Here is a 25237-nt window from a genome sequence, read left to right on the forward strand (position 1 = left end):
GGACAAAACAAAAAACAGGCAGAATCAGCTGCGTGGGGGCTGGGTCTGGTCCGTGCCCCAGTTTGCCAGCCTTGGGATCAGAAACCACACCTGCCTTCAGGTTACATGTTCTGATTCGATGAGGACAAAGGGCACCAGCCTTTAACTGGTCTCCAAGATCCAGGGCTGTAAGTTGAGACGTCACCATGAAGCAAACACGGCCAAATGTGACCCTGTGGGCGGCTCTGGGGCTGGGGGTGTGGCTCGGGGGCAGAGGGGTCGCCCAGCACGGCTGAGGCCCTGGGTTCCAGCATCACCACCAAAACACAAACAGAAAAGAAATGAATACATAAGCCGGGCTCGAGCGTCCAGCTCCTCGAGAAACTGAGGCAGGAGGATGAGAAGCCGCCTCCGACCCAGCAGGGCCCCGGTTTGTACCAACCGGGATACAGAGATGAAGGGTGAGAGGCAGAGCCTGCGTGCAGGAGGGAGGAAGGGGCGGGAGGGACGGGGTCGATCTTGTCAAACTGGACCCAGATACTGCGAACCGCTGACTGCTCCGATTTGAAAAGTTAAGAGAAGAAAAGGGCTTGGCCTGGGTCCAAGCCCCAGAACCACCGGGACAGCTCTACCCGCAGATGGGGTCCTGCACCCGAATAGTGGGATTCACAACCCAGGGCTTCATGGAGAGAACGTGTGACAAGGCAGATAGCACAGAATGTGACTGTGATTCCATGTATATATGGAATGCACATAGATTCATGTATATATAATATATATGTGTACACAGAACCCTGACTCAGCCCAGTGTACCCTTCTTTATAGAGATTTCTAGAGCTCGCCCGCTCAGTTGTACCTGACAGTGGAGGCTGTTGGGACAATTCACACCCACTTGGAGTACCTTATTCTAACTGGGACCCCGTCCTGGGGGTGTGGGGACATGGACACTCCCTGTGGTGTCACATGGATACACAGGAAGGTCCTGCTCAGCCTCCTCCTCAAGGTGGCCTCAAACTCACGGCCTCCCATGGAGACCCACGGGCCTGCCCCTGCCCCAGCCCCTGCCCACCCCCAACCCCGATGTCTTCACGTATCAATGATTGATTGCTTGATTGATTTTGGTGAACGGCTGTCCCCCTGCAGAATGGAGGGACCGTCCTGGAATATTTCATTTATGCCCAAATAACTTGGGTCAAGGAGGCAGGAGGGAGCTCCCATCACGGCCTTGGGCCATCTTCCTCTGGGACGCTGTCCTGGGACATCCCTCCCACGTCCCTCCTCTGTGGCTAAATGGTCAGGTCCTTCTGAGACGCCTGTGCTTTTCCCTTTCATGAAACGCTCTTCTTCACACTTCGTCCATCCCAGCCTTGAAAGTGTCAATATCTGTGGGGCGGACAAGGCCCGATATCACCGCGCTTTGAACCAATTACGACTGGTCTTGATCCGCCGCGGCAGGGGGTTATGTTAATATTGAATCAGTTCACTCCAACATCATCCTTCAAAATAAAACCACAAAGACCAAAGTCTCTTCCAATAAAACCTGGAGCAGGGCCACCTGTTCTGAGGTGGCTGGCTGGGGGGACGCGGTCCCCAGGTGACCAGTCACACAAAAGACTTCACCAGGGGCATCATTCAGAGCTTATTAATTACTTCCCATGCCTCATGGAAGCTTGGGTGACAGGCGGTGACAAATGTCCCAATTAGGGAGCCAGGGAGGGATCCAGGGTAATCACTCTTCTGGGCACTGAGTGGGCGGAGTGGCCTCAGAGTGCCGGCTGATCTCAGCCAGGAATTCACAGCCCGGAAGACGCACAGGCCTGAAGGAACCCCCAAGTGGAGGGTCCCCAGGGTCCCCAGGGCTTCTGGGAGGGACGCAGGGCCAGGGACGGCAGCGGGCCACCTGGAGGCACTGAGTTCATGTCCCACAGTGTGGTCACTCCTGGGATCAAGTCCCAGCCCCACTCTTACCGCCCCGTGAGAAGTCTGTCCGTATGTGCTTGTCCAGCCCTGCCTTTGGAGTGGTAACTGTGGGAGACGCTAAGGAGCAACCTGGGGTGCGGCAGGAGAGTGCAGATTCCCTAGCCAGCCCTGGGGGTCGGAGGTGGTCCCAAGACCAGATGCCCAGACTGGACTTCAGAGGGGGACAGAGACCTGAGCCCCAGGAGGATGCAGCTTGGAGAGGGGAAGCCACTGTAAGCCAGTGACGGGGGCCAGAAGGGTAAGGGCTGGGCTGCACATCTTGGTAGGCTCAAGTTAAAACACCTGGACTTTTTGGGGAAGTCAATGGAGAGTCATTTATGTTTCTTTTTCTCTTTTTTTCTTTTTTTGGGGGAAGAGGCCTACTGAGCCACATCCCCAGATCCCCAGTCCTTTTTAATTTTGATCCAGGGGCTCAGTAAGTTCCTAAGGACCTCCCCAAGTTGCTGAGGCTGGCCTCTAACATGGGATCCTCCTGCCTCAGCCTCCCAAGCCTCTGGGATCACAGGTGTGCCCCAGGTCACTTCTGTTTCTTGAACACAAAGAGCCAAGTTTATATTTAGATTTTAAAAATCTTGGTCTGGGAAGATAACTGAATGGTGGAGTGCTTGTCTAGCATGCGGGAGGCTCTGGGTTCAATTCCCGGTGGCTGCCAAAGCAACAAAGAAATCTATTCTGTCTCCAAAGATCCCATGGAAGAGAGATGGCTCAGACAGGATCCCAGGCCAGCAGGACTTGAGAGAAATCCAAGTGAGAGAGAGACACACACACAGGTGGCCTCTAATGAGGACAGGAGAGCGATGAGCCGATGGATGGATTTCAGAGCACTCTAGGGGCTGCGGTGACTGAGGTCTGGCAGCCACCACTCCGCTCTCAGCAGGAAGGGGCACACACGGTCCCCAGCACGAACACTGAGTCAATAAAGCAGGAGCAGTGAGACCTTTCTCCACTTAACAAAAAGCAAATAACACGTTCCTCTTGGGGAAGAGACAAAGGTCAATGTCATGAATCAATGGGAACAAAACAACAGGAAAATACCCAAGCCACCAGCCACGCCCTGTCTTCCCCTTTCCCTTGGAGCCAGGTGCGGGCACCTGCTGCTCACAGATGTTATTTATGCGTAGCGATTATCTCAATTATATATCTGGGTTGCTGGGATTGTTTCTGTCTCCAGATTAGTTTGTTTCCAGTGGCAACGTTCCGTGGGAATTGATTAATAATTGGCTCGGAGAGAACAGGTGCCGTTGGAGCCCCCCACACGCACCTCGCCTACGGATTGCAGGAGGCCACATCAAATTGTGCGCCCAGAAATCGACGTCTTGCAACAGCCTGCACAGGAAGCAGCCCAGGCAGGCAGTGAAGGCTGATCCCATGTAAAGTGCTGTCGTGGAATTTTCCATTTACCTCACTCTTTCAAATCCATGGCCTCCTGTCCTCGACACCAATCCCCTCGGCTGGGAGTATTGTGCCCCCTTATTAGGTAAGGAATTGGCTCTTCAAAACACCAAGGTCGTAGAGTTCATAAAAGCAGAGGCAGGCTCTGAACCCAGGAGGTGGGCCACTGTGCTCCAAGCCTTCTGGGGTCCTCTGAGCTCCACCAGGAGGCTCTGAGGCTTCACAGGAATATGTTGGAGGTTTCCAATGGAGGAACATGGGGTGGAAAGAGCTGAGAGATTCTCTTAGGGTGCTAGGTGTGGGGATGGCAGCTCAGGGGCACCTGTCCATAAGGAGAGAAGGTGCTGTACCAGGAACTTCTTGTGACACTGGTACAGCCTGATCTACATGTTCAGGCTCTGGTGCTGGCTGGAGTCTGGAATACTGCCATTTGGGTTTCTTTGTGTTGTTGTTGTTGTCTTATGTTTTTGTTGTTTTGTTTTTTAAAACCAGTCCAGTCATTTCCTCCTCTGATCAATACCTTCCTATGGCTTCCTATTACTTTGGAGATGAAGTTCAAGTTCCTTACCCAGCTCACTAAGCCATCCATTATCTGGCTGTAACCTCTGACACCAGCAGTTCCCCATGCCTCCTGAGGACTTCCTGCCTGAGCAATGCTGTGCCGGATGGAATGGGCTTCCTGCTCCAGGCACCTCTGCTTGCCCTCTGCACAAGGCCCCTTCTGGACTGTGCACCTTCCTTAACAGCAGTGCATCCGTATGGACAGCCCGAGTTACCAGCTCCTCTCCAAGCAAAATTAAGAGCTTCCTTTTAGCTAAACCCAAATGTTCCTCTGAGAGAGCTCCACCCCTGACTTGTTCCAGGCTGAGTTTGCCTCTGGCTGGGACTAGAAGCCCCTCAAAGACAGAGGCCTCCCCATCACCTCTCTTCCTCTGCATCCAGGGCAAAGAGCACGTCTGGAGGGGTGTGTGGAGCTCCCTCCTCCAGGGCTGAGCAATAAGCCTCCCCTGGTTCTGCACCACCCAGGCTTCTGCCACCCCTGCCGCGTTCCCCACCAGACCCGCCACCCAGGACACTGAGCAGAGCCAACACTAGGCTTAGCAAAAGTCACCGAGTTAGCAAGTGCCAGATGCAGTTCTCTTGTCTCAAAATCTGCTTAATTTTAACCTGAGTACAACTCAGATCTGTCACAGAGACATAAACTTGCTAGTAAGTTTCTCATCTGCAAAATGGACCTTTTGCTGCCTGACTGAAAGGGCGTTTTGTGGATACAAGAAGCTGGCGGGGCCCAAACGCTCATCCTAAGAACAGCACCAGAGTCTCCCTATGGTTGTTTGAGAATGTAGATCCTGGGTCCCAACCTAGACTTCATGCAAAAAAAGGGGGATCCAGATAATGCGATGCAGAAATCGGTGGTTTTCAAATTAGTGCTTTAGTTCTCTGATATGTGGCCAAGAGTGAGAGACCCTGAGAAACCAAGGTAAAGCCCAGAACTCAGTAGGAACTCAATAAATGTTAACAGGACCCAGGGCAGGCAGACCAAATTGCAAGGATAAGAGCTGCTGGCATTCAGGGCTTGCAGACATATCTGGCTGTGTGTCCTTGGGTAAAGTCCTCAGCCTCTCTGAGCCTGCCGCCTCGAGAGTAAAAAGGGTCAAACAGAGGAGTGTCCACCTCACAGGGCTATGGCCAGGACTATCTGAAATAACACACTTAAGGCTGCTAGCCAAACTCGACCTGGGAATTCCATCAATCTGAATGAGTCCTGAGTGTTTCCTTTTTTGCCATTTCACCAAAGTCCCCTGACCCAGGTGACCATTTCTTCTGGCCTGGGAGGAAGCATCAGCCTCTTAAGAGTACCACTTTCCCCCCTTAAACCTGTTCTGCACCCAGAAGAGGGAGCCCCTAAAACATGGATGGGATTCCGCCATACTCTGCTCGACCAATCGGGGGTAAAAGCCAAACCCTTCCAGGCCCTGCCTGTTCTTCCCCCCCCCCCTCGCCGTGGGCTGACCCCACCCCCAGAGGTAAAGGAGACCCCCACCCTTCCCTACCCCAGGACCTTGAGCATTTCCTGTCTCACCCAGTAATGGTGCAGGATTGGCCCATGTATTCCCACCCGTGCTGGAGGGTCTGTGGGTCAGACGTCCATTCATGCAGCTGGACACCACGCCTGCCTCAGGACCCACCTGACCTGTACCCAGCTATCAGGTGACCCCCAGCGGGCGCCAGTCGACACCCCGTGGATGGATATGAGCATTTCTCGGCCCCGTCCCTTCCCCCATGCTCTGTGCTCCTGTCCTGGCCGGGCAGCCTCAGGCACAGGACAATCGCCGTCCGTCAGGGCAGAGAAGCAGCGACGCCCAATGTCATCGCCGCTCTATTTGATCAGCTCTGACTCCGGCCTCGGGGACACGTGTGCTGGGAGCCAAAGGGACTGCGGGCTGACCTCTGGTCCACGGGATCCCATCCTTCAGACGATCTCCATGACAACGGTGACGGCGAGCCAGAGCTGTGGGCTTCCTTTGATGGGAGCGGATGCGGGGGGACGGCGAGAAGAACTTTCAGAAGAATGAAGCCCTTTGATTGGGCTCCAGGCGCCTTCGTGACATCCACTATTTCCCAAGAACACACATTTCAGCCCCGCAGAGGGAGGGTCCTCATGAATACGTTTAAAAGGGGGGAAAAAAGGAAGAGAAACAGAACCGCCCTGTTCCCCTGAGAGAGTGGCCACCTGTGGGGGAGGGGAGGCTGGGTTGCCACGGCAACGGGAGCACTCTGAAGGCAGGTCCGCTGGGCACAGGGCCCTCTCCCCCGGGGGCTGCAGGGACCCCGCTCTGGCATCTCTGCCTCCCCGAGGGGCTCCCTTGGTTGGTCAAGTATGGAAGATGGCGAGAGGCAGGGCCACCCCAGGTCCTGCTCCTCATATCAGGGGCTGGGTCTGACCCCACCTCTGCCCCCTCCTGCCCCGTGACCCTTCCCACAGCAACTGCCACCTCGGGGCGAATGTTCCCGACTGTAAAATGGACACGATCCGAACTCCCCTTTCCCGGGGGTCTCATGACAGTTAACTGAGGGGCCACAGCTGGCCCAGGTGACAGAAATGGCCAGATGCCCCGTGTGCCAGGGTCTGGGGCTGGCTCAGGACACGGGACGTTCAGCTCTGAAGCCAGGAAAGCCCTGGACCAGCCAGGACAGTGGGTCACCAGGACAGAAGCACTGGAGGAGGGGGACAGCTAAGACACAGACTCTCGGGATGGAAGGACCCGGAATGTTCCAGAGCAGCTCGTTTCCCTGGGTCTTTCCCCAAACGCACACGCACCATCGCAGCCTGAGGAAGCAGAGCGCAAGGCCAGACCAGAGAACCCGGGCAGGGCTGCCCCACGCTGCCCAGGTCAGGAAGACGGAGGCAAGGCCGGGACGCGGTCCCAGAGCAGACCGGTCAGGGGTGACCACTAAATGCCGTGCCGCACTCTGGCCTGGGTCCCGGGACAGGAAAAGGGTGTTAATGGAGAAACTGGTGAGATCTGAGTGGAGCCTGAATAGGGATTTTTTAAAACTCAGTGACTAAGCTCTGCCCCAATGGTCCATTCTACAGAGAAACGGAGACACGAACAGAAGGAGCAGGAGAACCCTTGGGACCTCGGTTTCCACCACTGGTGCTCTACTCTGCTCCTCCTGATGCCGCCTGCTGCCATCAGGGGACCCGCTGACAGAAAGAGGAGAAGCGCATTAGGCCTGGAGTTAGGAGGTGTGGGTTCCAGCCATGCTCTGCCTCTGACTGGCTCTGTGACCCTGGGCCTCTCTGACCCTCAGTTTCCTCATCTACAAAACAAGGAGAACAGCCAACAGATCTCAAGAGAAGCCCATTTTTGATGTGCACAGGACTGGGCAGGTACCATCAGAGATGATGAACAAAGTTCCTGCCCCTCAGGAAGCTTACAGTTTTGTTGGGGAGTCGGTGCAGAGTTCTCAGGGATATTGTGTGACTATGAAGAAGGTCTTGGCCATGTGGCACAGATAAGGCCAGATGATAGAATCCAGAGGAGGAGGAGGAGAGGAAGGAGGTGAACCTACCGGGGCTCAACCAGATGGCTTAACCAAGGGAGACTTGTGGCTCCTGGGATGTCACCAAGGACAAACACATTTCCAGCAAGGCTCAGAGCCTTGCTGGTTTAAAGCTCCCCCTGGGGACCGGTGGCAAGCCCTGAGTCCCTGCTGGCCACACCATTAGGCTCTGAGACCCCCTCAAAGCTCACACCCCTTTGCAGGATCTGCTCACCTCTCGGCACCAGCCAACCACCTTGGGCCACACTCATCATGGCTGCCAAGGTCACCAACTCCTGACCTGGCCTCACCTCCCATCCACCCTCAGGTCTAATACAACAGCTCTGAGGCAGCCAGGAACAGAGGAGCCTGGAGATCTGGGTTCGAATCCTGGCCCTGCCACTCTCTAATGTAACTGTGGGCGAGTCGTCTCACCTCTTGGTCACCCAGTCACCTCACTTAAGATCCTCACTGCACTTAACTGTCCTGAGAACACCACTAGACAAGGAAAGAGGACCTAGTACCTGGGTGGCTCCAGGTGATGGCAGCCAGTGGTCCCACAGATAACGTGATCGACGTCACCGAGTTGGTTTTCATTCATGAACACACACACACACCCACACACACACACTCACACTCACACGCACTCAGCCATAATCTCAGTGCAGGCACAGAAGGGAACAGGACCCCTCAGTTCCTCATAAGCCACCCCCCACACACCGACCACTGCCACGTGACATCCCCAGCCCGTGACGTCCCCACATCCCTGCAGGTCTGTGGAGGCTGGAAATTGGTGCCCTGACCCTGCTCATGCCACCCTCCCCTGGCAGCAGCAGTGTCCCCTGCCTCACTCTGGAGGGGACCGTGACGCCCACCTGGCTGTGCACCTTCTCCAGCTCCTCCTTGCTGACAGAGGTCTTGCTGTCCTCCATGGTGGCCAGAAGAAGCTGGACGTCTGACAGAAGGGCGTGCGTCCTCTTCAGGTCCCTCCGAAGACGCTTCTCCACGTCGAAATCCCGGTGGCCAATCTGGAACCGAGGGAGAGGGCAGTGAGCGTGGCTGGAGACGTGGCCAGGGCGGAGCCGAGCGCCCGGCCCTCCCTCCCACCGTGGGTCCGGGGCGGTTCCCACTGCTCCTTCAGCCTCCGTTTCCTCATCTGCCAAACAGCCTGTGGGCTCCCAAGTCCTTGGGGCCATCGTTGTCACCAAGCCCTCCGTATGACCTCACCTTACCTCCTGAGAGACTCCCCTGCCTGCCGGGCGAGGCCCTCCGCTGCTGGCCAGGCTCTGCTGACCGCAGTCAGGACAGCCCTGAGCAGGGACAGAGGAGCAGGCCCGAGGGAGGACTAACGTCATGGCCCTGGGTGCCACCCGAGGAGTCACGGCCATTCGTGGGACTGCGCCCGTGGGGTGGCGTGCTCCTCTGTGTGCCTGTCACACTGCAGGCTGTGCCTGGGGGTACTTCGCTTCTCCCCATGGGTGTCACCCTCAGCAAAGAGCTGCGTTCTTTTTGAGGATCAAAGCGCAGCTTTTCTATGTCCCTTTGCCTGTCGAAGGACAGGCAGGGCCATCACCTCCTGCAGAAGGAACTGCACAAAGGGGAGCACATCCCTTCCCCCAGAATTCTAACATGCAGGGGACAGCGGCCACACCCTGGATGGAGCTCCAGGAGGTGACCTGACATGTCTGACATCTAACCCCGGGGGCAAGTGGCAGGGGAGGCACCGTGACATTCCACGCACTCGGTCTCCTCCGGAAGCAGAGCACCTCTGTCAGGGCCCTGAGAGAAGAACTGGCCCCTTACTGGGCTCCACAGGAGACTACAGCAAAGGACAGGAGACATCCCTCAGAGGGGAGGTTTAAAGAAAACGGGGTGCAGGTGCCTCCCTCTGGGAATGGGTGTCTACACACCAGGAATCTGTGCCTCTGTGCCAAATGCTGACCATCTGCCAGGACTCACAGAATGCCCCAGAATGTTCTAGAAAGAACGCGGGATTGAGAATAAGAAGGCCGGGGCTTTGAACCCCTGCTCTCTGTGTACTGACGGCAGGAACCTCGGCCGCGGAGTCACACAATCTCTCTGAATCTGAGCTTCCTTATCTATAAGGAGAGAGGTTAAAATACAAATCCCTGTCCTCCGTGTCCAGACAAGAGGAGGATCATGTGTGATAATGGATGGCAAAGCACTCTTCCCCGCCAGGCACCTTACAAACAGCGGATTAGGAGGCCCGCCCGGTGACCCAGCGAGTGCTCTTCTCCCGTGCTCTTGACATGGCTATTTCTCTACCACCTGTTTTGAATTCTTTGAAAAATGAGTTGGTTCTTAGAATATAAGCTCCTTTTCCTTGGATGCTTGCTCTGGTGAATTTAAAATGCTGGCCCAGGAGATCTATCCATCATCCATCTACCTCCCTCCCTCCCTCCCCCGTGAGCTGAGCTGAGGGCTGGGCATGCACCGGGCTCTCCGTCACACGGTGTTATCCTGTGACAACAGTCACTTAAAAATCAACACTATTATTATTATTGTCTTTATTAAAAGAGTGACAGCTTTCGTTCATGGAGAGCTTTCTACGTGTCAGGCCCTATTCAAAGCACTTGGTGAGTATTCAAACTTCAGCCATGACGAAGGACCTGGGGGCAGTGGTCTCGTGACTCCCACTGTACAGAGGGCGAAACTGAGGGTCACAGAAGTCACCTGCCCAAGATCACAGTTAGTACGGGGCAGTGTTGAGATACAAACCCAGTTTTTGCAAAGAGGTCATTTTAGCAAGAGGCACCAGGAGAGAGCCCTATTTTGCTCTTTGGTTGATATAACAAAGTGGCGTGGAGGCACGGAGGCCCCAAGCAGCAGAGGCTGCGATGGAGCCTGGAGGTGGGCACCGGCTCCTCCCAACCAGGGTGGGTGTGGCAAGGGGGCTGCAGGCAGAAGCCCCTGAATGAGCAAGATGGAGGTGAGACCCTATGTGGTACATGCATGTCTGAATGGGTGGCATGGCACCATGGGGGCAGGTCACAAAGCAGAAGGAATCACTCTTAAGCGTGCACCGTCATGGGGGACACAAGATAGAGCTGGTAAAGATGGGGTGAGTGAGCTGCCAAGGCCAAGCTGCTCCTAAGTGGCTGTGCAGGGATTCGAACCCAGGCCTCCCAGCATCAGTCTCTAACCACTGCACCACAGTGTCTGCCACGCTCCAAGCCTGGATTCACTCCCTCTAGAGTCCTGATTTTTACATGGGGCTGTGCCCGTGGGGTGGAGTGATTGCGTTCATGCAGGAGGCTCCGCACCCTCCCTGCTTCTGTGTCTGCTTTTACTCCAGGCACACCCTACGGTGCCTTTGGTTCTTCTGTGGAACGAGTTGCAATCAGTGATGGCCCTGAGGCTGGCACTGACCTGTGGTACGGACAGCTCAGATTCTACAGCCTTCACTGCCAGAAAGCCCTTGAAAATGCCGGCACTGTCTCCCACAGAGAGACGAAATTCACAACAAAACCTCAGAGCCAGCCACCCTCTCCTTCATAATGAGTCGCACTACAGGAGAGGAGGGGACAGCGGAAACCCATCAGGTTAATGGGAAATAAGTGCCACTCGGAGAGTTTCCATTCTGCAGCACACAGATTCAAATTTGGATAAAGATGTGAATAATTAACCAATAAATCTAAATGATGTTTAGTGTTGTTGTGGGAAGCTACAGGCAAACCTCAATCGTTACCCCATTTATCATAAAGGAAGATGTTCAGGGCGGTTGTTAAATGTCTGCTGTCAAAAGAACTCTCCAAGCACGGCTCAAACAGGATTTAGAAAGACTGTCAGGGATAATCCAGCCGCTTTGAGGATGGGGAAATGGGGGCTGGGAGAAAGGAATATGTGTGTTGCAGAAGGGTGCCCAGCAACTGAGCAACTGAGGGGTGCTGCCCATGAACTGTGGGAGAAAGTATTCCACAAAAGGTGGATCTAGTTAACTCAGCCCTATCAGCTTTGAGCACAGCATGGTGTTCAATTTTTACAATTATATACTGCCAAATAATACAGACCTCATTTCAAATCCACCTGGGGTATTGACGACCTGACAATCCTGGGCAAGTTGCTTTGTCTTTCTGAACCTCGTTTTCATTTATCTGAAGGAAATAATAATATCTATCCCATAGCATTGTTGTGAAAATGAATACTAGAAAGAATCAAGACTGAGTTCTTATGGGTAGCCACTAAAAGAACAGAAATGTAGTTCACAGCTTCTGAACCAGCAATAAAACAACAGGAAACAGAAAACATTATCAATCAATCTAAACGTGGGAAAGACACTGAGGAAGAGCAATGAATAGGAATGAAAAGCCAACAAGTACAAAAGAAAACAAACAAACAAAAAAAAAAACAAGAGAATACAAATAATTCCAAATAGATCAGTCATTACAACAAATGTAAATGAATTAAATTCTCCTATGAAAATTAGAGACTAAAATATAAATTAAAATTATCCAGCTGTTTAAAGGAAACACACACACACACACACTTGAAGACATTGAAAATAAAGAAACAAAAAATGATATTGCAACACACCAACTGAAAGAAATAAAGAAAAATTAAATAAAGCAAAATCATTCGTAGCAAAAAGTGAGCGACATTATATAATAATCAAAAAGTCACCATGGAAATAAAGCAATATGAAACTTGAATTACCTAAATATACAGCCACAAAATATATGAAGATAAATTATAATACAATTATTAGTAAAACTTAGAAAAGAAAATCATATAGCAATGCAACATGACTGTTTTACACAGAGATAAATCCCCACAAATACACTCATCAGATCTTTGACAAAGGTGCAAAAAATATGCATTGGAAAAAAGATAGCCCTTTTCACGAATGATCTGGGAAAACTGGTCATCCATATGCAGAATAATGAGACTAGAGTCTTATTTATCACTTTACACAAAAGTCAACTCAAAATTGATCAAAGACCTCAGAATTAGACCAGAAAATCTGCAACTCCTAGAAAAAAATGTAGGATCAACACTCGAGCAACAGACCAAAACTTCCTCATCGGGAGTTTAAAGCTCTGGGAATAATGCTAAAAGTTAATAAATGGGATGACATCAACTCAAAAAGCTTCTGCACAGCAAAAAAAAAAAAAAGAAAGAAAAAAGGAACGTAGAAAAAAATACAGAATGGGACAAAATCTTTTCTAGCTATTCTTCTGACAGAGGGTTAAAATCCAGAATATATAAATAACTCAAAAAACAACAAATAGCCCAGTTAATACACGGGCAAGTAAACTACACAGACATTTCCCCAAAGAAGAAATACAAAGGGGCAACAAATGCCCGGAGACATGTTCAACGTCATTACCTATTATGGGAATGCAAATCAAAACGACACTCATATTCGATCTCACCCCAGTTAGGATCCCAGCCATCAGGAAGATCAGCAATAAGAAACACGGGAGAAGATGTGTATATATACTGTATAATCCCACTCTCGGTGGGACTATATATTAATACAGTCACTATGGAAATCGGGACGGAGGCTCCTCACAATGGAGTTCTACTCAGCCGTGGAGAAGAATGACATTGTCATTGCCAGTAAAATGGATGGAACTTGAGAACATTATATTGCATGAAAACAGCCAAACTCAGAAAGTCAAGGGTCACGGGTCTCCTGTCATATGTGGGAGCTAACGAGGAAAAAGGAAGGAAAGGTGGGGGGAGTGTCATGAAAACCAAAGCAGATCAGTAGAGAAGAGGAAGAGGACCGGGGACGGGGGAAGAGGAGGGAAGGAGGAAACAGTGAAGGATGACAGTGGCCGTGTCACACTGTCACATCGTGTGCTTGTACAGATACGTGACAATGGATCTCACCATTAGGCATAACTGTAATGCACCAATAAAACTATGGAAAAAATAGAATTGTATTAGCAGACAATGAAAAATGTTTACAGGAGACATGTTTTAAAAAAAATATGGTCATATATTTTTAAACTTTTTATTTATGCTTTAATATTTGAAATTATACCAAAATTTCAAAATGAACCAGTCCATCTGCCAGGTGTGGAGCCCTTTGTCTCCTGAATACCTATAAATTCTCTTCCATTTGATAATATGTTATAGCCTTGAGCATGAACCAGGATAACTAGGAGGAATCATCAATTTCAAAGAAAAAACACTGGGTGTTGTACCATGTTATCTTCCCAAGTGGCACTGCATTAAAAATTAATAGTAAAAAGTTACTGCAAATAATCCTGAATGTTAATAAACTCGAAACTTAATTCATAAATAATTTGCAGGTTAAATGAGGAAAACACAAGAAACAGGAAAAAACCCTAAGGGTGGCAGTAACGCATCCTATCAAGGTAAACATCTTAAATAAACTAAACCATGTTTAAAAATTTAAAATCTGTGTGATTCTCAAAAAAAATTAATGGAATAAAATATTGAAATTGTTAAAATTTTCAACACTGAAGCTGAAAATAGAACAAAAGACTAAACTAAATGGTAAGAAGGCAAAGGAAAGATAAAGGCAGGAATTAATAAATATAAAATAAGGTAATGATAGAAAAGCTGGTCCTTTGACAAAACTAATAGACAAATATCTAGCAAGTGGGGTCAACACAACAAAACCTCACAAATTAATATTACTAAGATTTTAGATGGAAATTATATGATAATCTAATTTTCTTAAAATCATAAAAAAGTGCTATGAAAACAATCTTTATGTTGACCTATGTCAAAAGTCAGATGAAAGAATAAATGTCTAGAAAAAATTAGCTACCAAAATTCACTCACTAAGGGAGAAAAAACTCTGTATTTCTGTTCAGTTATGCTTAGAGAAATTTGAAGCAGTAATCATATTTATTCTGCTCCCTGAAAACAACCGGATCCAAGTGGGTTACAGGGAAATTACTTCAAATCGTCAAGAACTACATGTTAAAACTTTATAAAATTATTTTGAAAATAGTTATGAACTCATTTTATGAGGTTAGTTCAATGCTAGACAGAGACAGTCTAAGAAAAGAAAACTGCTAATTAATCTTATTTGCAATCCTGGAAAAAATTGTCAGCCATGCAATAGAGCACTGTATTGAAAAACCTATGAGTAAGTAAAATTTATCTGGAAAACACACCAGGTTACATTGTAATACCTAAAATATAATATGCTATGTTAGTAGATGAATGAAGCTGGCCATAGAATGAATCACAGGTGCATAAAAAGTATATGAGAATATTCAATAAACTTATTTTTAATTATTAGAAAACTAGAAATGCTGGACAAAGAAGACTGATTTAACCTGATTAAAGTAACCGATCAAAAACACACTGCAAACAGGTCCATCAGAACTTTGGAAGTATTCTGATTAAGGCCAGGAGTGAGGAAGTGATGCCAAGCACCTCCACCACGCAGTCTTACAATATCACAGGCACACGCCAATGCAATAAGACAAGAAAAGAGAAAAAATGCATAACATTTGTCTCTGAAAATGTTGAGATCTTTCTGTAGCCCCAATTTATGGTCAAGAGGCAAAATCATCATCATTTTCAAATGGTAAGATTGTTGTTGAAGAAAATCCTAAAGAATCTACTGATGAAATATGTGAAATGAGTTTAGCATGTTTGTTGGATTCCAGATCACTATGATCAACATAATTATTAGTTTTCCCATGTGTCACCAGCATTAAATCAAAATTAGAATACAGAAAAAAAAAATGCTGGTCACAGCAACTACGGAAACTACCATTTTCCTGGAAATAAATCTAACATGAAAGTTTAAGATGTGGAAGGAGAAAAATAACAAAATATTAATGATTGGCATCAGTAAATAGAGAAAGACAGCATGAGCATTAATATAATGGAGAATGGCTTAACAACAAAAATAACGTCCATGTTCCCAGCTAACATAAATCAATGAAAACTACAGTGGGTTTTGTTATGGAATGAAATTAAATTATTAAATTCTGTTCTTTTGGTTTTTTTTGCATAGCTGGGGAAGAAACCTAGGGCATGGCGTATACTAGTCGTGTATGTCATTATGAGCCACGTTGCCAGAACATAAACTCTTAAGAAGAGTAAAAGAGCAAGGACACAAGCAATTTAAAGGCAAGCAAGATAAGCTCTTCTAGAAGTTCTCCAAACCTAGCCACATGGTGCAGGCTGAGGGTGTCACTTAGTGGCAGACCAGTGGCTCAGCATGCACAAGGCCCAGGGCTGGGTCCCCAGCACAAAGACAAACCAGAAACAAAAATGCACCACGTGTTGCAGGAAAAGGTATAGACCAATGAGCCAGTGAACTTGAACAGGGAGCCCAAGAAACACCCACCCACACATGGAAAGTGTAAAACCAAAGACACCGGCCTCACCCTACACAATAAAGTCTAGACGGCTCAGAGACTGAATGATTTCAAGAACAAAATTTTAGATCGTGTAAAAAATATTTTTAAAAAATATGGATTCCCAATGCAAAAAATATTTTTTAAGAATATTAATTCATATATCTATATTAAAAACACTTTTTATTATATGAAGGATGTAACGGGGGAAATGATTCTCCACAGAACAGGAGATGTTCACCAAATATAATTCCAAAAGTGAATTAACACGTTGCATAAAGATCATGAATGAATAACAGGAAAAAAAAAATCAAAACAAGACAAAGCCCGTGGAGAGGCAATTCCTATAAGAGAAAGCCACAATAATTGTGTGCAGACCAGGTGACTCTAGGGGTGACAAGAGACACGCGGTACACTCGATACCCAACGCCTGGGGGAAATCTGGAAAGCGTGACTCGGCCACGTGTTGGGGGGTGTGGAGAAAGCAAAGCCTCAGACACTGCTGGTGACAGAGGAAACTGCCGCAGCCACCTGAGGGGACCATTTGGGTGACAGTTATGAATTCCAAAATTGTGCATTTCTAGCAGCCAGCGATTGCTCTCCTAGTCACACAGCCCGGACACACCTCCACCTAGGGGCGCAGGAAGACAGACACAAACGCGCACTGTGGCTGTAGGTCTCAAGGTGAAACCCAAACATCCGTCAGTATAACAACAGGATTTTTTTTTTAAAAGGAGGACTGTGTCACCGTTGAATGGATAAGAGCTACTTGCGCCACGCAGACTGATTTGGAAACCAGGATGGAGGGGGGGAAATGACAGTGTGGAACCATATCCCCATACAGGGTTAGAGCTCAGATATACAGACGCGAGAACTAGGGAGAGGGGATGGAATTAGAAAGGGACACCAAGAGAGTGTGTCTGCCTGTCTGTCTGTCTGTCTCTCTCTCTCTCTCTCTCTCTCTCTTGCAGTGCTCGGGTGGAACCCTGGGCCCCACACAAGCTATGCGAGCGCTCTACCCCCAGCAACACCCCCAGCCCCCAAACCTCTCTTTCTGGGCCAGCAAGATTGGCAACATTGTGTTTTCAAGTGGACAGAACTGAGTGTCCTTCTAGAATCAGGTCCTGGGCTGCCCCATGCCCTGCGACTCCAGGGGCTCTGTACTCAGTGATCCCAGCTGCCCTGCTGGACAACTGGACACCCTGAAGAAGGATGATCTACCACTGCCTGTCAATCCCCTTGGCCGGTCACCTGACTCCTGTCACCGTGGCGCCCAGTTCCAGAGTCCACTAATTGAATCGGTTTGGTTTTTGAAATGCAAAGTGAGCATTTATTTTGTTCAAGGCCTGGCTGCCCTGGGTGACCATCTGAGCGACACGTCAGGCCTTTGGTGAACACAGTCAGTGAGCCTGGGGAAGGAAGGGTGCTGAACGCTGCTTATGCACAGACAGCACGCACACGGAGCACACGTATTAAGATACACTCGTGGGATGCTTTAAAAGAAGTCACGGGAGCTCTGCGGTGCTGAGACTCCACCGGGCACAGTGAGCGGGGAAGGCGCGCTCTGGGGGCAGAGGAGTGAGCCCTCCCCGTCCTGAGGCCGGAAGCCCCCCCAGCGACGTTGGGTGCAGCAGCGGTTCCTTATGGTGGCAGAGGTAGATGCTCATTCTCAGGACACTCAGCACTGCTTGTGGACATTTCCAGTTGTCACAACTGAGGAGTGTGCTACTGGCATCTCCTGGGTAGAGGCCAGGGAGGCTGCTCGACTTCCTACAATGCACAGGTCACCCCACCGCAGAAAAGGAGCCCACTCCATCCGTCCACAGCATGCAGCTGAGCACCCTAGCGCACAGCGAAGGCAACAGCCCCACATGGTTTGCTTTCCCAGAAGCTCAGAGTGGGGAACTGGTTCACCCAAAGCCACGGAGACAGAAAGCCCTGCTGGGGCTTAAAGCGACATTGGCCTGACTCTGGGTCTGGCGGCTTCTAGCAAAAGTCTCAGCTTAGCCAGGCCTGGTGGTGCGCACCTGTGATCCCAGCTACTTGGGAGGCCGAGGCTGGAGGATCAAAAGTTCAAGGCCAGCCTCAGTAGCTTAGCAAGACCCTGTGTCTCAAAATAAAACAGCTGGGATGTGGCTCCATGGTGGAGCACTTGCCTAGCAAGTGCAAGGACTTGGGTTCAACCTCTAGTACCCCCTCCCCCCCACACACAGGACACACACACAGATCCTGTCCTCATGTGGCCAGCCATGAGCGCAGCGGCCACTCATATTCTCCCAGTTTCCACAGGAGCCCTCTACAGTCTTGCCCAACAGCTGCTGAAGGCAACACAACTTCCTGGTGGCTCCTGGTTGACCCACTCTGCGGATTCCCACGAGTTCTCCCGCGGAACCTGCTGTTGAGCCCTGCAGTCACCCCTGGAGACCGGCGGGGATGTGCAGGAGGGAATGGGTGGACAAGAGGCACGGGGAGGCCACCTGGAAGGCTGCCCCTGGCCCCTCCTGAAGCCCAGCAGCTGTTTGCCCTCCTCCTGCCCCCCCCACCCCCGCAGCCCTCCTGACAGAGCGCCTGCACCGCCGCCCTCACCTGGTCACACAGGGTCCCGATCAAGCCTTCCAGGTCCTGCTTCTCGTGGAGCACCATCTGCTTCTCCTCGTGCTCCTGCTCCAGCTGCATCTCCAGCTGGTGGAGCTGCGGGCACAAGGGCAGACCAGACAGAGGTGAGCGAGCCCCACGCGGACCATCCCCCAGCGCCAGGCCCCTCGGGGGGAGGGAGGGAGGACGAGGGGCCCCATCTGTCAGGGCTTGGGAGCCGGGTGACGATGGGGAGCCCCCTGCTACTGACTGTGAAGTTCCCCAACAGAACGCCTGTCTCCCTCCTGTGGCCTCGGCCCCTGCCTGGATATTCTCAGGTCTTGGCACTCTGATGCTGCAGCCTCCACATACAGGGAGAGCCAACATTTTTATTAAATATACCAGGGAGCAGCTTGCCACTGAAGCCTCCTGTCCACGGCGCTCTGCTCCAACGAGACATTCAACTAATAGCAACTCATTTAATTTATACTTGGCTCTGATTTCTCAGCTATTAGCAGCCCAACACAGGCACCGATCACAGAATGAATATCTCCCCGTAGCTGTACGCTGCAAAGCCCCCACTGGCCTCTCACGTGTATTATTTCATTCCTTCTCTGGCCCTATTTCACAGATGGGCGAACTAAGTCCCAGGGAGAAGCCAAAGCGCATATTCTGAAGTCAGAGTTAGCGTCCTGTCTCCCGGCCCCAGATCTTTCTGCCACCCCAGACAGCCACAGCACTGCCAGGGTTGATTGATTGATTTCCTGCCACAGTGAGGGATAGGCTGCACAGAGCCGCCAGGAGGCTGCGAAGCCAACGTCAGGGGCTGTCGTGAAGAGAAAATCCCCTTTCTCTGACCTCACGCTCTCCCTTCATGAAAGTGTCCACGGAAGAGCATCGGGAGGGTCCGGGTTGCATCCTAGCTCATCTGAGACCGGGTTCAGGGCACACAGCGTGCTCTGAGGCACTCTTGGAACAAACCAGAAATCTGCACATCCTCCACCTGACGTAACGTGAGCAAGACTAAGGGCATCTATCTCAGGAGGAAGGACAGGGCGGAGTGATGGCCATTTCTGCAGAGAGCAGGCTCATTCCAAAACTTCCTTTTAAGAGTAAGAAACAAAAGCAACTGCACTCCGATCAGAAGACTAGAAAAACTAAAGCTCATCTCGAAACAATATGTAAAATAATAAATCTATACAATACATTATTCTATAGAATAATAAAATCTGTGGAACATGTCCACGTGGTATTCACAGGTGTGATGGGGGATGGGGTAGGGGAGAGGGGGACTCTGGGAGCCACTTCAGGCCACCTCCCTTGAGGGATTTAGCTTCCATCTGCATCTCAATACACCCTTAAGGATGCTTGTCCCAGCGTTAGTTCTAATAGCAGAAAACCAGGAACAACCAAAGTGTCCAATGATAGGGGATTCGTTAAATAAAATAGAGCACATGGTTTAAGAGGCAGCATCCACTACTGAGTGAAGATAGTGGACTCCAAAAGACCTTGACCCCATGTAGTAAAGATAATATCTGTGCAAATCCGTACGTGCACATGCAGTGTGAGGGGAGAGATGAAAAGGTGTTTACAATAGCCATCCTGGTGGTTTCTAGGGGACAACATGTCAAGGGCTTGTGCTTTCTTATGCACTGACTGCCATGTCTACCGAGAGTGGATAAAATGTAAGAAATGATCTGAGGGCTGGGGGTACAGCTCAGTGGGAGGAGTGCTGTCACCACAGGCACAAGGCCCTGGGTTGTCCCAGCATCAGAGGGGGAGAAATCAAGAAAGGATTTGAGCAGCAAGGGAACAGTCGGAGGGAGCATCTGAGAGATTCAGAAGTCCTTCCCCAAGAGTCTCGAGGCCTGATGGGCTCCTGACAGAGACCTTGGGCTGATGCTGCTGGAAGTTCCAGCTCATACTGAAGGTAGGTGCTCCGGCCCTGTTCTCTTGAAAGCACTTAGGGATCCCAGGTCTAGGTGGCTGCAGGAAGGGCCTGTCCCCGGCCCCAGGCCCGGCCTCCTCCTTGACTGCAGGGGTGAGGCAGCCTGCAGGGACCGGCCAGGACCTGGGCACAGCTGAGGGGCGGTCACATACCCGCTTCTGGCAGGACTGACGGATGTCCTCCAGCTCCTCCTCTTGGTCCTCCCGGTCCTTCTGATGCATCTGCTTCATCCTCTCTATTTCCAGTTCAAACCGCTGGCGGAGCTGGGGACAGCAAGCAAGGATGGGCATGAGGGTGGCCCAGGGCCACTCCCTCAGCATCCCCTATTTTATTTGAGGGTGGGGGGGGGGTACTGGAGATTGAACTAGGGGGCCCTCGACCACTGAGCCCCATCCCCAGCCCTATTCTGCATTTTGTTTAGAGACAGGGTCTCACTGAGCTGCTTAGGACCTCGTTGATGCTGAGGCTGGCTTTGAACTCGAGATCCTCCTGCCTCAGCCTCCTGAGCTGCTGGGATGACAGACCTGCACCACCGCACCCAGCCACATTTTTTCATTTCTGCACAGAGGAGAATCAGGTTCTCTCCCTCAGCACCCTGGAAATGGTAGATAAACAGCCCAAAGGCTTCCTCCCTTTCTATGGTTACAACAGACACCCGGAACCCATCACATTCTCCACCGAGGTCAGATGCAGCCTCAGAATCCTTCTTAACACTCTTGAGATGAACCCAAGCTCTGGCCTGCTCCAGAAGTTCACAACTGCTGCCCTTAGCATGGAAATTAGGTTGAGAAAATACAATCTCAGCCTCTCAACATGTTGAGCGTGTTCCTCGCTACGTAGACTGTGGCGAAGAGTAAAAAGGACCAGAGCCCCACCATCGTCCCCGGCATAAAGCAGGCTCACGATAACTGTCGAGCTCCTTCCTTCCCGCCTTTAAAATGACAGAGGTTATGGGAAGATAATCCAAAACGAGGAGCCTAAGCAAGTTAATAGAATATTTCCCTTTCATTTTTCCTCGCCCCTTGGACACTTCTGACATCTGCAATACCATTTATGTCAGGCTTATATGAGTTAACATAAAATTCCCTGGAAAAAAGTGCTGTCTGGTAATCAATCAATATCTACAAGAGGTCTCCAAGGACAGGGGCCGTGAGAAGCTGGAGACGGATGAGGGCATGAGTCAGCCTCCCCCCTGGTGGCCCAGGGCGGGAAGCTAAGGGGCTTTAACTTCCGCTCTCCTGAGGCCTGGTGGGGCTTTCCTGCTCCCAGAGCTGAAGGGAGACCTGCTGGTGTCACCAAGAGCCAATGCAATTTCCAGAAGTTCTTGTCTTCTTACTGCTTCTGCAAGGATCCTGCTCATTTAGAGAACACCTGGTTGCTACAGGATGCTGCATTTAAGGGACATCCTTCATGTCCTTTAAATACCTCCCCAGACGTTCCACATTCTGCAGGGATGGTCACAGGTTCAGAGCTGGGTTGGAGGCAGCTAAGGGGTTGTTCCATATTTCACTGCACATGGGAGGGGACTCGGGCCTTGGGATTACAGCACCTTCTTCTGTAAGGGCATAAAGACACTGAGCTGCCTCAAAGTCTCCATCTGGATGTGGCATCATTAGGACATGTTAAATGTCACATGATTTTCTGGCCACCGGGCCTTTGCACAGGCTCTGCCCTGCACAGAACTCTCATATTCAACCAATTCTGACTCATCCCTCAGCTTTTGGCTTCAAGAAATGTCACTTCCTCCAGGGTGTCTTCTTGACCCTCTCCCCCAACCCTTTTGCCAAGACTAGATCTGCAAGTTCCACGTTCCTGTGACACCCAGCAGGACTGTAAAGTTTGGGAAAGCAGAGACCCTTTCTGTCTCTGCATCCTCAGATCTACCCGGTGCCTGACAAAGAAGAACAACTCCCTGCATCTGGCTGACTGAACATGAGCTCTGCTTTCTTCACTCTCCTTAACGAGCGTCCAAGACTCTCCAGACCCCAAATGCCTACTCAGGAGGCTCCACCCAGCGGGATGCAAGGAGAGTAGGCGAGAAGCAAGGGCTGGCACCACGGCTTCCACTGAGGCGCTTAGAGTTCAACTGCTTTACACGTTTATGTCACTCAGTCCCATTTTCTTGCATAAGAGGCTCTCAGCCTTTTAAAACACAGTCACCTTTTGCAAAATCCTACATAACAAATTCCTTTAGCGCTGAGCCTCAGAAGCCACTTCTTGAAAATCTGACTTTTTGGTTTTGTTTTGTTTCTGGTTTTTATCTTGGGCATAAGAAAAAAAGGCATAGACCTCACATTTCCTTTTTCCCTCTGGCCACGAGGAATTTTAGAGCAGAAACTGTGACGTGTGTAAGAACATATGTTCCGCCTATCACATATCGGCTCGCTGTCCCCACCCTCTCTTTAGTGTCTATTTTAGTCAGTACTTTTCTGGCCCAGACTGTTTTACTTAGAACCTCATTGTTGTTTTGCATCTGTCTTAGAAGCTGCCTCCTATGCTCCTTGGAATGAGGTAGACGTTCACACAAGCAAGCAGACAAATAAAACATATCCATCGGCTTCGTTGAGATTCTGCTGCTACAGTATCGGATATATCCTGACTGGTTCCTTATTCTCTTGGTGAGTTTCTATTTTTCCAAGATGGGCATGCCAATCTCCCTGGAGGCTGTGCCCACAGTCAGTAGCCAAGGCTCTCTGGGGTCAGAAGACGCCACTTCCGAATCCCACCCTGCCACATTCTCTGTATCTCTGGATCTCAAGTCCCACCTCTGTAGAATGGGGACAGAACTCACATCCCCACACAGAGGTCCTAGATGACCTTGACCTAGCAGGATGGCAGAGGAGCTCTAGACCATGAAAGCTCTGACCTTCAGGCTTATGAGTTAAGATGTTTTCTGGGGTAATAGGGAGCCATGGAAGAATGAGGAGCAGCAGAGGAGATGCCCTCTGAGAGCACTGCACATTTCAGCCAGCAAGGGACTGGGATGTTGCCCCCACAGGGCTCTCCCACCTGCTCCAGCTGCTTGATGGTATTTTCCTGCTGGTTCTGGATCTTCTCTTGCTCCAGCTTGCTGGATTCCAGCTTCCAGAGCCGCTCCTTCAAGCCGGCGACGCCATCTTTCCCCACAGAGGATGACTCCAGCAGCTCCTGTTTCTGAGTCTGCAGCGTCTCCACCTCCTGCCTCAGCTTCATGGTTTCCTGCTCCTTTTGCTGGGAGACAAAGGGGACAGCGTCCTGAGTCACCCAGTTGGGCCCTCCTCCCCTGGGGAGGCCTCTGTGACCTGCTGGCTGGGGGTTCCACTGGCCCTCCCTGGAGGCCCAGGCCCCTCACTGAGCCCCTGTGGGACACCAGCAAGGGCTGCTCTTTGGGACAGCTCAGGTGGCATTGAGGGAGGGAGGGACATTTGGCTAGGCCACCAGGGAGCTGAACTCCAGACTCAAGGGCATGAGGTCCTGGGGGCAACAGGGAGCCACAGAAGGACACAGCAGCGCCTGGAGAGGCACCCAAGTCGTATTTTACTAAAATCCCTCTGCATGAGCGTCTGCACGGGACAGGCCTTGCTCCTGGACAAGGTGATAGCTAATTTTCTGCTGGGCCCGCTGTCCCTCCCAGGCAGACCCCTGGACTCTGTGCAGGTAACTGGAGCAAGACCATGACCTCACACTCTGGAGTCTGACTGTCAATGGGCCAACCACAGGTTGTTTTAGGAGACACGCTGGGAACCTGACTCCTGCGATGGGCAGACCCAGGCACCTGCACGGGCTCCCTTCCCTCGGCAGCAGGTGTGTGGTGGGGTTTCAGGAGACCCAGCCACCAGGAGCCCGTCCAGCTCCATGTCCCCCGTGCCTACCTTGACTTGCTGCTGGAGCTGCCCCAGCTCCCACCGCACGCTGCTGTTCTCCTGCGACACTTTCTCACGCATACTCTTTTCAAACACCGACTCCCCCAGGGCCTGAGCCAGCTGCATGTCAAACCTGCCCAGGGCAGAACACGTGTCACCGCATGGGGTGGGGAAACTAAAGTAGAGTTAAGTGGGGCTGGAGAGGAGGAGGCGGAGCCGGGGTTGGGCGGGGCCTGAAGGGAGGAGGTGGAGCCAGGGAGGGTTGGGCAGGGCTGGGGAAAGAGGAGGAGGAGCCGGAAAGGGTTGGGCGTGGCCTGAGGGAAGGAGGTGGAGTCGGGGAGGGTTAGGCGTGGCCTAAGGGGAGGTGGTGGAGCAGGGAAGTTGGGAGGGGCCTGAGGGGAGGAGGAGGAGCCAGGGAAGGCTGGGCGGGGCTGGAGGGGAGAGGGCGGAGCCGAGGAGGGTTGGGCGTGGCCTGAGGGGAGGAGGTGGAGTCAGGGAGGGTTGGGCGGGGCTGGAGAGGAGGAGGCCTAGAAGGGGAGGGTTGGCTCAGGGCTCCAGGGGATGGTTGTGAGTGTGGCCGGAAGCTGAGACGCTACAGAGGAATTTCTTAGCACCTACACAGTGTTTGTGAAAAACACCGAATACTTATTAAAAACCTGATAAAAGTACATAGACAAAATAAAATTAGAGTAGACACTGATGTAGAATAGAAATTAATATGCATAGTAAATGATGATGTATAAAATATGTAGGTATACATGGAGAGAGAGAGCACACATCGGATCTGCCAAAGCACATCAAGAAAAAAGACCCATTAATTCTACCGGGTTTGGCATCTAAGATCCACTGACCCAGGAACAAATATTATGTACACACACTCATACACAATGTCCTGTCTCCATGCCAACAGGGAGAGCCTCACTCATGCCATGTGGCTGATGCACTTGTTAGCCAAATTAAAGTCTGCTAATTTTTGACGAGATGCTGGTCATCTTGTCCTCATTCCTCCAGCAAAAGACACAAAGATGAGACAGTGCTCCCGAGAGCCACTGGGGCTCTCCCGAGGCACATCTGCCCCTCTAGGAGGGGGGACCACTGGATAAGAAGAACTTCCTGGACTTTCCATCATCCCCTCATGGTCTCAGCCCGTCCCCTGT

The 25237-nt window shown here is 50.9% G+C and overlaps 1 protein-coding gene across 10 annotated transcripts in view; it reads right to left on the minus strand.

The window, feature by feature from the left end:
- Window positions 1-25237, minus strand: part of LOC124081144 (beta-adrenergic receptor kinase 2) — a 346261-nt gene that overhangs the window by 76306 nt on the left and 244718 nt on the right. For all 10 annotated transcript variants that reach the window (XM_046427320.1, XM_046427319.1, XM_046427318.1 and 7 more), the window contains 5 exons: window positions 24090-24213; window positions 23248-23448; window positions 20391-20501; window positions 18303-18407; window positions 8274-8426 (listed from right to left, as the gene is read on the minus strand). In XM_046427320.1, coding sequence (XP_046283276.1) covers window positions 8274-8426; window positions 18303-18407; window positions 20391-20501; window positions 23248-23448; window positions 24090-24213 — 694 coding nt within the window. The remainder of the gene's footprint in view (window positions 1-8273; window positions 8427-18302; window positions 18408-20390; window positions 20502-23247; window positions 23449-24089; window positions 24214-25237) is intronic.

Source organism: Marmota monax, unplaced genomic scaffold (genome assembly GCF_021218885.2).
Source record: "Marmota monax isolate L192 unplaced genomic scaffold, Marmota_monax_Labrador192_F-V1.1 WCK01_AAM20220418_F8-fsc00177, whole genome shotgun sequence".
Taxonomy (NCBI): Eukaryota; Metazoa; Chordata; class Mammalia; order Rodentia; family Sciuridae; genus Marmota; species Marmota monax.